Here is a 15,755-nt window from a genome sequence, read left to right as displayed (position 1 = left end):
AAATCCTTAAGGCATTTTCAGAAGCAGATATTTTTAAAGTATATAATATGAAGTACATTATATGAAGAATAAAATCCAATTCCGTAATACTAGGTTGCTTTCTAACAGTGTCATATCCCTACCACCCTATCACTCAGTTTAAACCCTGATTAACTGTAAAACAATGTGACATTTCCAGTTCTAAATCTATAAAGTTCTAAAACCATACCATAGTTCTAAAAACATATGTATTATCAATTGGGCTGTGCAATACTTTGGATTCAAGGAAAAATATGCTCTCAAATGTACAGACCTATCTTAAGTTTCTTAAATATTAAGATACAGTTCCCTGGGACTGTGCAGCTTCTACGATGGAGCTATATAAGCACTGCTATATTCTCTGAAGCATTTTCTTCCCTTGGCAACTGAAGTACCATACACAGGACTACTATATTTACAACAGAAGTATTTCACTTCAAGAAAACAGCATACCATAATAATGATAACTTCTTATGGTTTGCAATGTTGTTGATTAGAAACTCCTGCTTATTAATCAAATATATTTTTGATACAATTTTCAGTTGTATTATTTCTGGTGAGTATTCTGTGGTCATTGCGAAAAAAGGATGGTAGAAATCAATGATTCTTTAGAACAGAATGTTCCTAGTTTTTCTAATCAAATGGACAGGTAAGAGCCAACACTGGAAGCTCACAGACACTCTCAATTACTATATTGGAGGCAATGTGACTGTGTCACAAAGCTTTATTTTAAGCAATCAAGAAAGTTACATTATATAATAATTACTACATTATCTCTCCATATATTATCATTACCTCTCCTGGCACGTAATACCAAATTTGGATGCTGGAAAATATAAAAGTCAAACACTTCACTCTTACAAACAACTTATTCTTTCAAATTTTTCATATTATTATCTTTAGAAAAATGGGTCTTTTTTACTTTCAAATGGATATCCCTAAGTTTAGAATGAAATAACTATCCAGTTACTCATTCCAATTCACTTTTTCCAAACCATTTCCCAGTGGTGATTAACTTTCTAAAACAAAGTTGATGGGGATCAAACCAGCTGGAAAACCACATTCTTTGGCCTGAGAGTAATGTAATATGTGGAAATAGACTGCAGTTATTCAAAGATAATTACAGTGATGTGCTATTTAATTCAGTATCCAGTGGTTTGTAGAATCTTCCAAGCTTTCTAAAGAAAGTTACTGAGAAGATCTTACTAAGACCATTGCTCATACCAAGCAAAGTAGATTTCGTTTTCTGTCCATGCGACATCCTTGCATAGAGAGATCGAATCACCTTAGCACTTCCAAAATGCTTGAAACGAGTTCTGACATGTTCATAATACCATTCCAAGGATCCAGTTTTGACAGTCCTGCCCAAGAGATGAGAGACAGTATACACGTTAGCCAGGATGAATTCTTCATTCAGTTAAAATATTCCCACTGGTTTCAGTGAGGAAGACTGATAAAATGATAATGCTTTTAAATATAACTAATAAATCTGAGCACTGTTGATACATTACTCCTATTCAGGATAGTCATCTAGATAGAAAAACCAGGGCTCTGCTGTTCTAACACCAACATAACCTGTAAGCCACCCAGAATTTTCTTATAGGGGAGATGGTGATATGAGATATATATATATATATATATATATATATATATATATATATATATATATATATATATATATATATATATATATATATATATATATATATATATATATAAAATATTGACTGTTCTCATGTGAAGAGAAACCTCTTTAAAGAACCAGTTACTCAGTTTTCTTCACAATTTTGGCTCAATAAACATGTATCAATATTAAGTATTTTTAATTCAATGCATTAGTTACCTGTGTATGAATAATGCTAGCATAAGGCTTTATTTTCTCAAAATTATTCTAGGTAAAGAGAATTGCCTTTAGTTTTGAAATAAGATAATGTGGTATTGTGTCAGAAAGTAGGAGCCATTGTTCCAAAAAGTTCTAAACAATGTCCCACATTTGGTGACTCTACATATGGAATAGTCCTTAACTGACGAGGATTATTCATATTATCTGTGTGTTTCTATACAGATCATATGAATAATCCTCATCAATTAAGGACTATCATGGCAATGATGTTGCTGTAGGAATTAGGGTAAATCTGACTAGTTACTTAGTGTTGTTAATTTTTGATGATCAAGGAAGTAAGAAACAAAAAAGGCTGCTTTTTTCTGCTATAACAGAAAATGCAGGTAAAGGAGAAGTAATGGCCATAAGCAACAGTGGAAAATCCATGAAAAATAGGTTTTTAAAGTTTACACCTTTATTGCTTTAGCATTTTAAAAGACCAAAGACAAAGCACAGCTCTTATTTTTGCAAATTTAACTTTTAAAAATACTGCATTATAATATCTTTTTAAACATTTTTTTAACATAGTCTTAAATATTTGCCAATCTGGAAAGTGGATCAAATTCTCGAATTCTAAGAATTTGAAAGAAAGCAGCTTCAAGCTGATAGAGATGAGTATATGGGGAAGGAAGGAAGGAAGGAAGGAAGGAAGGAAGGAAGGAAGGAAGGAAGGAAGGAAGGAAGGAAGGAAGAAAGAAAGAAAGAAAGAAAGAAAGAAAGAAAGAAAGAAAGAAAGAAAGAAAGAAAGAAAGAAAGAAAGAAAAGGGTGTCTGAATTTATTGTCATCTTTGCAGGAATCTTTCAGCATATCATGTGTTATGCCCTCTGGATTATAGTTTGTCTCCTTTTAATAATGAAAAAAGTCAGTATTAGCATCTTTCTCTTCCCCCCGCCCACAATCCATTCCTTCCTCTAGTTTCTACTCTCATAGATGTCCACAGAGAGAAGAGATAACAAACATACTTTGTAACAGCATGACATAAATTTAAATAGTTGCATTCAGCATTGGGCCACAAGGATAAAAGGGTATGGTTTGTAACCCATCACCATGCAGGTTACATCATTTATCTCTCACCATGACTTGTTTTCAGTTCTAGATCTAGGGTATTACTAACAGGAGGTAGATTCAAATGAACAAAAACTAACCAAACTAAACACAATATTCTTTGTAAGATGTGCTAAGTCATGAAAGCTATACTTCACATGAGAAATTAAAAAGCTTAAGAATGTTACTGTTTAATGTCCAGTCAGAAACATAATAAAGAGAGGAGATGCCAAAACTCTTGTCTAGCCCACTTACCTAACTAGGCGGCATGGATCACACATCCAACCTTGCTCCTTTTTGTTGTACTGGCTGCAGCTTTTGCATATGTACAAGTGACAGTCCAAGCACTGGCGTTTGCTGTTTAATAGAAACTTAAAGGGTTGCAGACAGTGGATACAGAGGGTTTCGTTGAGGTGGGATTGACTGGACAGTAGCTCCCGCTTAGTGCTTTCTTTTTCAACTTTGCATTTTAGATCCCTTTGGGGAAAAATAAATAAACCATGTCATATGCTTATCAAACACCAGCACGCTCACACTCAAATATATATGCATGCATTTCTGAATACTGCAAGCCCTCTAAAGTGAGTGGCCGTAATAAATATAATCAGTAATAATATAAAATTAATAATGTCCATATTGTATATTTAAATTAAATGGTGTCAAAAAAGGTTTCTCATATTTAATCAGATAAAAATATGAGAGAAAGTGAATTATTCATTCTTAACAGGGCACTTAAAATTCAAATTCCTTATGTGAAACAGAGCAGCAGTGGGTAGCTGTCTGTGATCTACAGTTTAAATTTTATTCTTTGTTCCCCTTAAACAGAGAAGATCAGAATTTTCAGATTGATAGGACCAGGATTTTCTGACCTCTGTATATGAAGCTATATTGTGCATATTATATCTACATTTGTAAGGATTTTTTTAAAAAAGAAGAATGAAAAGGTTGTCTCCCTCTTTCCTTGAGTTCTACTGAAAATCAATTTCATGCCACCCTCTATTAAATTTACTTCCCGCAAATTGCTCCTTTTATTTATTCGCCTTATCCTTCTGTCTGAGCCCCTGCTCTTTAGCCATTTCCTGTTGCCTTCTCCTCCTGGGGGGTGGGGTGGGCAAATGCTAGAAACCATCAGTCCAATTCACTGTCCAAGCATACTTCCTCCCTCCAACATTAGCATTTCTATGGTCAGGCATTTTTTCACAACACCTCTGTGCCTTGGCCTTCCATTGCCACATGACAAATAACATCAGGCCTTCCAAACCTGCTCCATTAGCTGTATCTTCACTTTTGCAACGTTGAATAGGAAGGATACAACAGCATTTGCTGTTCAATTTAAGTTTCTAAGATTTGAAAAAGTTGGGCAGGTACCACCAAGCTGTGTATATAAAGCTGAATTCTCAAAATCACAGAGAATCTGCATAGATGTAATTCTGTGTAGATTTTGAATTACTTTTAAGCTTTGGCTTCAGTACACTAGAAGGGAAAGATTAGCGTTTCTCAACCTTGACAATTTTGAAGTATGTGGATTTTAATTCCTTCTGGCTGGGGGATTCTGGGAGTTGAAGTCCATGTTTCTTAAAATTGCTAAGAGTGAGAAACACTTAGGTATATGAAGCCATTGATATACAATCCCTCCACTTTGTCTGACATTTATGTTTGCTTTTTAAACTTGTTAGATGTCAACTCTGTGGCTTATAGCACATCAAATAATGTGTGGGAACAAGAGACTGCATTTAGGTATTATTTTGAAATGACGTTCATTATTTAGCTTAGTCATCTAGACTAAGGGAGGGAAAAATTGGGTTTCCCATGGAACATGATCACCATCTACATCATACTCTAAACTACAAATCTCAAAGTATAAAGCAGACATCCTCTGAAGAAATCTGGCAAATCTTGTCTTTTGTGACCTTCCCCTGTAAAAAAAAAACTTAGAATGTCATCATAGCCCTATGTGATAAACTATTATCATCATCAATCATCATCGTTATCAGCAACTGTGTCTTGTTTACTGAGGGTTGGTGGGTGGCCAAGGCTAAAGAAACTCAGCTTCCCAGGCTATATTAGCAGAAATCAGATTCAAATCAGGGGCTTCTTCTTCATGGTTTTTAATTGCTAAATGAGAATATGCCTGGGTCACAAAATTTGAATGTTACTTAGACGCACTAAGAGTAACATGGGTAGCTCAGTTTCTTTCTTATTGTGATTTAGGCATCTGTAGAGTATTTTCAGCACAAATCCAGAAGAATGGTCTTGCATGAAAGACCAGGTCAACATATGAAGGTTCAATTAAACTGATTTATTATTAAAAGTCTATATACAGGAATCTATTCAACTAACAGTCTGGCCTTGGGCTGAAGTCAGTATGTTTCCCTGTAAGTAATATGGAATAGTAATCTCAGTTTGTAGGAACTAAAAATATATTCCAATCAATATCTCATATACACTTTAAGCTGGATTTTATCAGCACAGATCTGCCAGGTTTCTGATATGACTTTTGTTTGCTTTCAGCACATACACAGCATCTTTTGTTTGCCTTTGGGGCAATTATTAAGGAATGTAGTATTTGTATTGTAGGATAGGTCCTTGATGGCTTATTTCCAGGTGGGTAGGACTGGAAAGTATAACTGGAAAATTTTCATATACATAGTTATTAATGTTGCTCCTGTGGTATATTAACTAGCAATAGTGCACTGAGATGTTTGCTTTTTCTGTTTTCGCAAATGTCTGGAAGTATGACCAAATAAATATATTGTGTACACAGACAAAAAAGGAGATTAACTTAGGGGCTCAACAAGTCATCTATAGAAGTTGACTATAGAAGCATTTATACAGTATAGGCCCAGTACTCTTCAATATCTTCACCAATGACTTAGATGAGAGAATTTAAGGGGAGCATCCCTTCCTTATATGTTGCAAACAGCCATTTCCAGTGGGGAAAGCAGGACAAAGCAGAGTGGGGAAAAATATTTTCCTTTGGTATATTTCCAGTCTGAATTAGACCAAGGCAGGCTCCCGACAGGACAGCCCTTTTAAGTATTATGTATTAATAGAAAAACAACTAACCTACCTCTGCTCATAAAAGCTAAAGCTGTTCACATAAAAAACAGATGTGCTCTGATTAACTATCACAGCCACCATTGTGACAGTTTTGCTGTACTGTTGTCTGTGGACGCCCCCATTAAAAGCAAGCATAGGATAAACTGAGCCTGGTTTGTTCTTAGTCTTTTAAGTGGCCACAAACTACTAGCAAAAGTGGCATTTCATCACAAGGCAAGGAGGCATCGAGAAATGTTTCCCCTTTTGCATCTGAGTATCCAAGAAGGGACAGAAAAGGAGAAAGGAAAGAGGAAAGACAAAGAAAAGACAAGAAAAGAGGGGAAGAGAGCAAGGAAGGAAAAAGAAGGAAAGAGGGGAAGGAAGAAGGAAAAAAGGAGAATAAAGAGGGAACAAAAAGAAGAAAAGGGAAGAAGGAAGGAAGGAAGGAAGGAAGGAAGGAAGGAAGGAAGGAAGGAAGGAAGGAAGGAAGGAAGGATGGATATTACAATGAGAGAGAGGGAGGGTCTGAGGGAAGTTCTGCCTTAGCACTTGGCCACCAGCAACCCTGCTGCCCTTTTGCCATCCTCTTGTCTCCTCCTCATCTCTCCTGGTGGTCTATTGCTGAGGATGCTTTAGTTACAAAGCCAGATTTCCTCGCATGGAGAAGAAGTGGGCCTCCCTCTGACCTTTGCCCTCCCGCACACATCATGAGCAATCTGGCCAAGGAGAGCAAGAACAGCAGCAGCAGCTTTGAGGAGGAGGTAAGCGCAGCAGGGCGCCCTCTTGGGACAGCAGGACTGGCCTGAGCTGGGCTATGGGGTCCCAGTGCCCTCGGAGGTCGAGGACCAGGCTGGGCGCTTGCCCTCTACTGTCCAGGGCTCCAGGCAGCCTGCACTGCCAGCTGGGGGTCCTCCACATGGCCTGAGAGGGACAGAAAGGTTCTTCTGTTGGACAAATGTTTGGCGCTCCTCCTGGTCTCGCCTTTCTCCACTAGAGACAGTGGATTCCTCCCAGGCCCGCCCGGACCACACAGGTGCCCCCCCAACATAAGCAACGTCGAGCTGACCATGCCCCCCCATCCCCCGAGGTCAACCACAACCCTGACGTGGCCCTCAGTGAAATTGACTTTGACACCCCTGCTCTAAATGCTTATAATTAATTAAGTGAGGATCTGGCTGCAATCACTAATTCAGGTTGGATGCAACATACTCTGAGTAGAACTGTCCTCATAAAGTATTTGGGAACCTCAGTTATCAGAACTAGATTTTGGTGGATATCTAGTCTATTCTGAGGCACAGCTGAAGTGATACTTATTTCCTAAAATGGCGGTCCCCAACCTTTGTGGCTTGGTGGTCTGGGTGGGGGGAGGGAGAGGGGAACTGGGCCATGTGAGTGGTGGGCTGGCGCATGCGCAGCTCCATTCACACAAGAAAGAAGCCTTTGGGGACCCTGTGTAAGAGCCATCCCAAGACATTTGGCCAACAGTTAAAAGGATTCTTATTTCAGCAGACCTTTGAATTATTTTACTTTTGCACTCTACATGTGGCACTGGTATGTTTCCCCAAAAATAAGACTTGGACTTTTTTCCCCCTCCAAAAGAGGTACGAGGTCTTATTTTCGGGGGTGGGTTGGGGTGACTTTTCCACTCATTTCCGGCACCAACAGCCCCGCCCAGCCAGCCCACTTCCTCTGGGGCTGAAGGACCAGTTTCATTCTGCATCTGAGACTGGAACTCCGACCTGCATTTCGTAATCAAAGGCCATTCTGGAAGGCCACTGAAGCTGAGAACTGAGCTAATCCATAGCTTGGTTCAAGGCTGCAGAGGCCTTGCAGAACCGAGTTATGCATTCAACCCATAGCTTGGTTCTCAGTTGTAGTGGCCTTCTGGAAAGGCCTCTGTTTAAAGCCTACCTGGGGATGCTGCAAAGTGGTCTGGCAAGGAGAGGTCTGATTGCAAAGTAAGCTGCTGCGGGGCGTGTGGGGCAGCTCCACCCCCCCACCCTAGCTTGATTTCTAGGTGTGCACCTCACCCCAAAACTAGGGCTTCTTTTTTGGGTAGGGCTTATATTAGGCCCACCCCCCAAAATCAAGCTATGGCTTATTTTGGGGGTAGGTCTTACTTTTGGGGAAACATGGTAATAGCAATAGTTCTTAGATTTATATACTGCTTCACATGCTTTACAGCCCTCTCTAAGTGGTTTACATATTGCCCCCAACAATCTGGGTCCTCATTTTACCAACCTCAGAAGGATGGAAGGCTGAGTCAACTCTGAGCCGGGGAGATTCGAACTGCCGAATTTCTGGCAGCTAGCAGTCAGCAGAAGTCAGCAATGCTGCATTCTAACCATGGTGTAGTGACATTATTGTGGTTATGATTTTATTGCATATATTCTATGGAGTAAGCTATTTTGATGGCTCTGGTACGAGATACCCTGGACGGTATCTCTTTACTCTCCTACCATCCGGTAGGAGATATAGGAGTATAGCCAGCCGTACCAACAGGCTGAAAAATAGCTTTTATCCGTGGGCTGTTAGGCTTTTAAATGGGACATAATCTCTGTGAACTTATGCAGAATTGACTTGGGAGGCCGGTGTGTCGTGTAGTTGGTTCACATGGTGTGGTAGGATGGAGGGTTTGTTGTCACTGTGTGTTGGGGGGAGAGAGCATGGGGGGAGGCTCAGCTAATCTCAATGTACACATGTTGTACTTTGACAATAAAGGTTTATTTATTTATTTATTTATTTTATTTATAAATGAAAATACGGTAAATCAATAAATTGGCTGAATTTCATACAAGACCTGGGGTCTATAATTCAGCTTGCTGCTTTTCTCAAAAAAATGTGAGGAACAGCAGGAGCCTATGTTAACACTGGAGGTCAGTGGACAGTAGAAGAAAACAGGGCAGCTTTCCAGGGGCCCAAAGAGTTCCAGATAGGTAGAATAATCCATCCGTTTTTGAGAAAGGCCTATGAGGTCAAGTACAAAAAGGCATTCTGAATTTTTCTGCAATGTGAACACACAAAGTCTAAATTGCCTCTAGGAAAGATTTAGAGTGATTAGACGATAATGTTTCTCTCATTTTTTGCCAAAATGTTCCTCTTCCTGAACCACTCATAGTACAGTCTGTTCACCATGGTCATAGGAAAATATTATTTTTCTGATTATGGATACTGTAGAGCTATTAATATCAATGTATACTTTAAGGAGCCTCCCATTTTGATGAGTCACTTGCAGACTCTTCCCACAAAATAAAGCCTTTAACAAGACTGAATTGGGCTCTCCTGTCTCCTTAATATTTGTCCCTCTTCTTTCCCATACTTATGTCAGCTTTTCAAGACAAAGCCCAGCACTGAAAAGCATATATTTTGTGATGTATGGCAAAGTCTCTATTAGACTAAACAAGGCTTTTACACATCAAACCTTACTATAAGTCATTCAAATTCTTCTCCACTCTCCCTCACATTCCTCTTTTAAGGGTTCAGAAACAAACAAAAAAGGCAATGGCTGTCACAGATCTTTCCAACATTCAAATGTATTAATTGAGTATTTCATGTTTGGCTAAAAGTTATTTCCAACTTCATCGTTCAATCTTGGCAGTTCTGCTTATATTCTCAAAAAAAGAAAAGAAAAGAAAAAAAGATGGAGAGCAGCCTATTAAATGAGCAAGATTATAAATCTGAATAAACAATTGTGATTATATAATTTGGATTATATTCTGTGATCTTATGTTTTATATGGTTCAATATAAATAAAAAACAGCTTGAAAGCATTGCATATTAAAAACCCACTTTGCATTTTCATTTGACAAGTCACCAAGCATTTCTATGTTTTAAATACTCACTCTAAACGGTCTTCCTCTGTTTTGCGCAGATCAAAGTCCCGCTGAACTACTTCCCAGACGTGTTTGGCCTCTTCATCTGTTAATCTGGAAAGATCGAGCTTCTTTCCCATTTTTAGAAAATTAAAACCCCTAAAACTGAAATAAAGGGAAGATAAATGTAATCAAATCAGACATACCTACAGATATATTTTTTCCCAAGGCACATTTAGTGTCAGCTCTATCTGGTTTGGCTTGGCGCATCACAGGCATCCTGCCATCAAAGGCTAGAAGGGAAGGAGGATGGAAGGGGAAGAAGATGGAAGGACAATAAAACTTTGTGTGTATGTGATGGGAAATCAGGAAGGGGGAATAACAGGTGATAAAGACCAGAGCAGCTGGATCCTGTTTGTGCCAGCATACCACGGCCAGGTACCCTGAGAAATATGCGGATTACCCCCAAACATCTCAGAATTCTCAAAACGTCTTGGCGAGCTTCAGTTGGCTGGAAACGGGCTGGTCACGGGGTTGGGGGGAGGGATAGGCTGCGGGTGAGGCTTTTGTAACTTTTGAAGAACCCTTTGCTTTAATCAAATGGAGTCGAGGGTCTTTCTTTCCTAAGGGATCAGATTGGGGCAGGTCTGACATTTAGTTTTTGTTTAGAACTGTTTAGATTTACAGGAAGCATCCATTCTATAAAGATACATACAGTGCTTTCTCTGAATAATACAGAAATTAGTTTTTATTTAGGATGAGTTAAAGAAAAAACTGTCTTCTTAAAGAGACTGCCAAAATCTACTGTGTTTCCCCAAAATTAAGACCCAGTCTTATATATTTTTTTGCCTCCAAAAGAGGCACTAGGTCTTAATTTCGGAGAATGTCTTACCTTAGGACCACCACAGCCAGGCCTCCCACATCCCGACAACTGTCACCCCACTGCTTGACCTCTGCAGCAGCTTACTGCCACTTGCAGCTGGATGCCATGTGGCGCATTGTGCCGTTGCTGCTACTAATGGCAGCAGGCCGCATAGTGCTTTGCGCTGTTTCTGCTGTTCATGGCTTTGGGCCATTTCTGCTGCTTGCAGGATGCCACATGGCTCTTCAGGCTGTTTCTGCTGCTTGCGCGGCAGGACGCTACATGGCTCTTTGGGCCATTTCTTCCATTTCTTCTGTTTCTTCCAGCAGAAACAGCCCAAGGAGCCATGCAGCAGAAACTGCACAAAGCACCATGCGGCATCCTGTCGTGAGCAGAGGAAACGGCCCAAAGTGCTATGCAACCTCTTGCCACTTGCGGCGGCACTGGCATGACAAATCACACAGCTTAACAAGTGTTGGGGCGTGGGAGGCCTGACTGCAGCGATCCTACTGGTGAGGCAAGTGGGTACAGGGTGCGAGGGGTACTTTTACCCCCCCATCCCTGCCCTAGCTTGATTTTTAGGCATACCCCTTGCCCCAAAACTAGGACTTGTTTTGGGAATAGGACTTATATTAGGCCCACCTCAAAAATCAAGGTAGGGCTTACTTTTGGGCTGGGTCTTACTTTCGGGGAAATATACTTTTTTCGGGGAAATATACTTTTTCACTTGTAGTGAAAATGGATGGAAAAATGGAAAAAAAGATTGAAAATATTTAGTTCCAGCAATATAGCGAATCTGTCCTTCCAAACGAAGTTGGTGACATTTTCCAAAAAGAAATTTGAGTTGTCACTGGGCAGGTTTTGCCATAATTTTGGCTGCAATATATAAATGTAATTCAGTTAATCAGGAATAACAATCAGGAATAAAAAGCTGGAGCAAAGAGAATGAGCAAAAATGCTGTATATTCCAGGGAACTCTGGATTCCTCTATATGGAGAAGGGAATTTCCTGAGTAGCTATTTTTTAAAAGGTGTATATAATGAGAGTTGCTGTTTGCTTGCTGTGAGTGATTACTTCTAGCAGAGCAAGCAGACACTTTGGAAGAAATATATGGAAGCCAATTTTTTGGGAATAAACTCACTGAGTAAATGGAGAACTAATAGGATTTTGACAAAAAAAATTAGCATGGAAACTCAAGTATGAGATATCTCAGAAATTTCCATTTAAGGTAACAAGACAGAAGACAGGAAAGAAAATGACTGGATGGCACTCTGCAGTTATGAGGTACAAAATTAACTATCAATCCACCCCTGATGTGAGAGATCAGCTGAGGTGGATTTATCCCGGTTGTCTTTAGCCAAGTTTTGCCCAGATTAATTTGCCATTCATTGTGAGAGAACTATTATGGCTCTTATATCTGCAGCCAGCTCGGGTGAGAGTAGAGCTGGCTTGGCTTGACTTGGCTTGGCTTGGATGGGCTTGGCTTAACGGTTTTTGTTTTGCCGCCCTGACTTGATAACATCAACAATGTTCCTTAACATCTTTATTTTAACTATCTAGCTGCCTACAAATAGCCCAATGTGGACATTCTGGCATATGGCCCGCTTATACTACTCTTTTGCGGACTTATATGCCCTCAGGAGAGTTCCTGCCGCCTGGGCACGACCTGCCGCCTTGTGCTCTATCTCCCTTGAGGACGGGCCCAATTGCTGGGACCCTGAGAGGTGGTTGGGCATACATAGGGGCTGCTGGTTGAAGCGGATTAAAAAGCCCCTACTATGTTTTTTAGCCGGTTGTTTTAGGGGGTTAGGGAGGGGGGTGAATGATAGGGGTGGGAGGGATAAGGGTATTTTATCAACCGGCTGTCAGTCCAGGCCGGAGATGGTTCCCGGCGAGACAAGCTTGGGGTTAGGGATTTCTGGTTCCTCCGGTTGTGGGGTGGGGTTTCAAATCCCCACGACGATTGGGAATGGTAGCAGGTGGTTGCATGGAGGGCCATATCAACATCCGGGATCACGACCCCGCTGTCTTCAAGCAGTGGTGTGCTCCGACCCTCCGGTTGATACCCGTTTACCTGGGGGTGAGGGAGATCGGGCCCCTGAGCTTAGGCTGTTGTATTTTAATGCCAGATCTGTAGTGAACAAAGCTCCCCTCGTCCGAGATTTGATCGAGGAGGAACGCGCAGATCTGGCATGTATTACGGAAACCTGGTTGGGCTCAGAGGGAGGTGTCCCTCTGACTGAGCTCTGCCCTCCAGGTTTCTGTGTGCTGCACTGGCCGCGAGCTCAGGGTAGGGGCGGGGGGGGGTAGCGGTGGTTATACGGGAGACCTTATACCCTCGGGAGACCACTATTGTACAGATTGGCGGGAGTGAGTCACTCCTCCTGAAGTTTGGCTCTGGGGTTCAGCTGGGTTTGTTGCTGACATACCTGGCGCCCAGCTGTGTTGCAACAACTCTGCCCGGGCTTCTTGACACCCTTTCAGGGCTGGTGGTTTAATTTCCCAGACTTATGGTTCTGGGTGATTTCAACCTTTCATCCCTGGGCAGGTTGTCAGAGTTAGCTCGGGAGTTCATGGCCTCCATGACAGCCATGGACCTGACCCAGATAATTCAGGGCCTGACCCATGGAGGGGTCACACTCTCGACCTGGTTTTCCTATCTGGACAGTGGTTTGATGATCTGGGAGGGGGTACGCCAAATACTGTCCCCCTGTCATGGTCCGATCATCACCTCCTATGGCTGGTCTTCCAATACGCTACCCCTCGCCGCTGGGCTACGGAGCCGACCAGGTGGTTCCGCCCCAGGCGCCTAATGGATCCAGAACGGTTCCAGACAGCACTTGGGTCTATACCTATCTCCCTCACCCACAGCCCGGCTGATGCCTTGGTGGAGGCTTGGGAGAGGGCTGCCACCGAGGCACTTGACCGGGTTGTACCCTTGCGACCCCTGATCCGGCGCAGATCCCGATGGGCTCCATGGTTTTCTGTGGAGCTACGGGAGATGAAACGTCGGAGACGGAGTCTGGAGAGCTGTTGGAGATCCAGCCGGTCTGAATCTGACCGATTGTGAATAAGATCTTTCACTAGGTCTTATCTCGTGGCGATGAGGACGGCGAAGTCTAATTACTTCGCCGCCCTCATCACGTCCACAGATAATCACCCGGCCGCCCTGTTTAGGGTAACTCGTTCCCTCCTTTCTCAGGAGGTGAGGGAGGAGCCCTTGCAGGGGCAGGCCGAGGAGTTTAGCCAGCATCTGGCAGACAAAATCACTCAGATTCGGACCGGTTTGTACTCTGACTGGGCAGAGTCTGACGGGGAGGAATCGAGCGGTCTTCAGAGTATTATATGGACTGAGTTTGATCCTGTGACTCCTGAGGAGGTGGACAGGATTATGGGGAGGCTGAGCTCTACCACCTGTTTATTGGACCCGTGCCCTTCCTGGCTGGTTTATTCAGCTCGGGAGGAGACACGAGGCTGGTTCCAGGCAGTGATATCTGCTTCTTTGAGCGAGGGTGTCTTTCCCGCCGCCTTGAAGGAAGCGGTGGTGAGACCCCTTCTCAAGAAGCCTGCCCTGGATCCAGCTATTTTGAATAACTATCGTCCAGTCTCCAATCTTCGCTTTTTAGCGAAGGTTGTTGAGAGTGTGGTTGCGCATCAGCTTCCTCTGTTCCTGGAGGAAACTGATTATCTTGACCTGTACCAATCGGGTTTCAGGCCCGGGGAACAGCACGGAGACGGCATTGGTCGCCCTGATGAATGATCTCTGGCGGGCTCGGGACAGGGGTTGTTCCTCTGTCCTAGTCCTATTAGACCTCTCAGCGGCTTTTGATACCATTGACCATGGTATCCTGCTGCGATGTCTCAGGGGGTTGGGAGTCGGGGGCACTGTTTTGCAGTGGTTCTCCTCCTACCTCTTGGGCCATTCGCAGTCGGTGTTGACGGGAGGGCAGAGATCCGCCCGAGGTCTCTCGTTTGTGGAGTTCCTCAGGGGTCAGTCCTCTCTCCCCTCTTGTTCAATATCTATACTAAGCTGGGTGAGATCATTCGTGGTTTTGGGGTGGGGTATCATCAGTACGCCAATAATACCCAACTTTTTCTTTCCACCCCAAACCAACTCAGTGATGCCCTCGACGTCATGTCCCGTTGCCTGGAGGCAGTTCGGGTTTGGATGGGGAGAAAAAGGCTCAGACTCAATCCTGCCAAGACTGAGTGGCTGTGCATACAGGCATCTCGAGTGAACCATTCTATTCCATCTTTAATGATGGGGAGTGAGGTGTTACCCCCCATCGACAGGGCTCGCAACTTGGGTGTCCTCCTGGACTTGCGGCTCAGCCTTGAAGATCATATAGGAGCCGTGACCAGGGGGGCTTTTGCCCAGGTTCGCCTGGTGCGCCAGTTGTGGCCCTATCTGGACCGAGATGCCTTGCGCACAGTCACTCATGCGCTCGTGACCTCCCGGTTAGACTACTGCAATGCTCTCTACATGGGGCTGTCCTTGAGGACCACTCGGAGGCTTCAACTGGTGCAGAATACAGCCGCGCGAGTTGTGATGGGGGCTTCCCGATACTCCCATATAACACCTCTGCTCCGCGAGCTGCATTGGCTTCCGGTTGCCCTCCGGGTGAGATTCAAGGTGCTGGTGATGACCTATAAAGCCCTAAATGGCTTGGGTCCGGGATATCTGAGGGAACACCTGCTGCCGGCATCAAGTTCCCTTCGTCCTGTGCGCTCCCACAGGGAGGGCCTTCTCAGGGTGCCGCCGGCAAACGATTGCCGGCGGGCAACACCCAGGGGGAGGGCCTTCTCTGTGGGTGCGCCTGCCCTCTGGAACTAGTTACCCGTAGAGCTTAGGACTGCCCCTGATTTTCGTTCGTTCCGCCGGGACCTGAAGACCTGGCTCTTTGAGCTTTCCGACCAGGACTGAGGATTTTTTAATTTTTTAACTTATTGTAATTGGGTTTTTAATTAGAGTTATAGGGGTTTTAGATTTTAATTAAGGAAAATTTAATCTATTTTAATTGTTATTAATTTTTGTATTGTAATGTTGTTTTAATTGCCTTATGAACCACCCTGGGTCCTACGGGAGAAGGGCGGTAT

The 15,755-nt window shown here is 43.0% G+C and overlaps 1 protein-coding gene across 1 annotated transcript in view; it reads right to left on the bottom strand.

Annotated features, from left to right (window-relative positions):
• MLPH (melanophilin) overlaps window positions 1-15,755 on the bottom strand; it is a 100,968-nt gene that overhangs the window by 74,606 nt on the left and 10,607 nt on the right. Inside the window, exons 2-4 of the mRNA XM_081312766.1 lie at window positions 9,827-9,961; window positions 3,201-3,422; window positions 1,225-1,379 (exon numbers count right to left, since the gene is read on the bottom strand). Coding sequence (XP_081168892.1) covers window positions 1,225-1,379; window positions 3,201-3,422; window positions 9,827-9,936 — 487 coding nt within the window. The 5' untranslated portion in view covers window positions 9,937-9,961. The remainder of the gene's footprint in view (window positions 1-1,224; window positions 1,380-3,200; window positions 3,423-9,826; window positions 9,962-15,755) is intronic.

This window comes from Vipera berus (genome assembly GCF_964194415.1).
Source record: "Vipera berus genome assembly, chromosome: 1".
In the NCBI taxonomy this organism is placed as follows: Eukaryota; Metazoa; Chordata; class Lepidosauria; order Squamata; family Viperidae; genus Vipera; species Vipera berus.
Note: the sequence above shows the minus strand (reverse complement) of the source record. Positions and strands in the feature narration are given on the sequence as shown.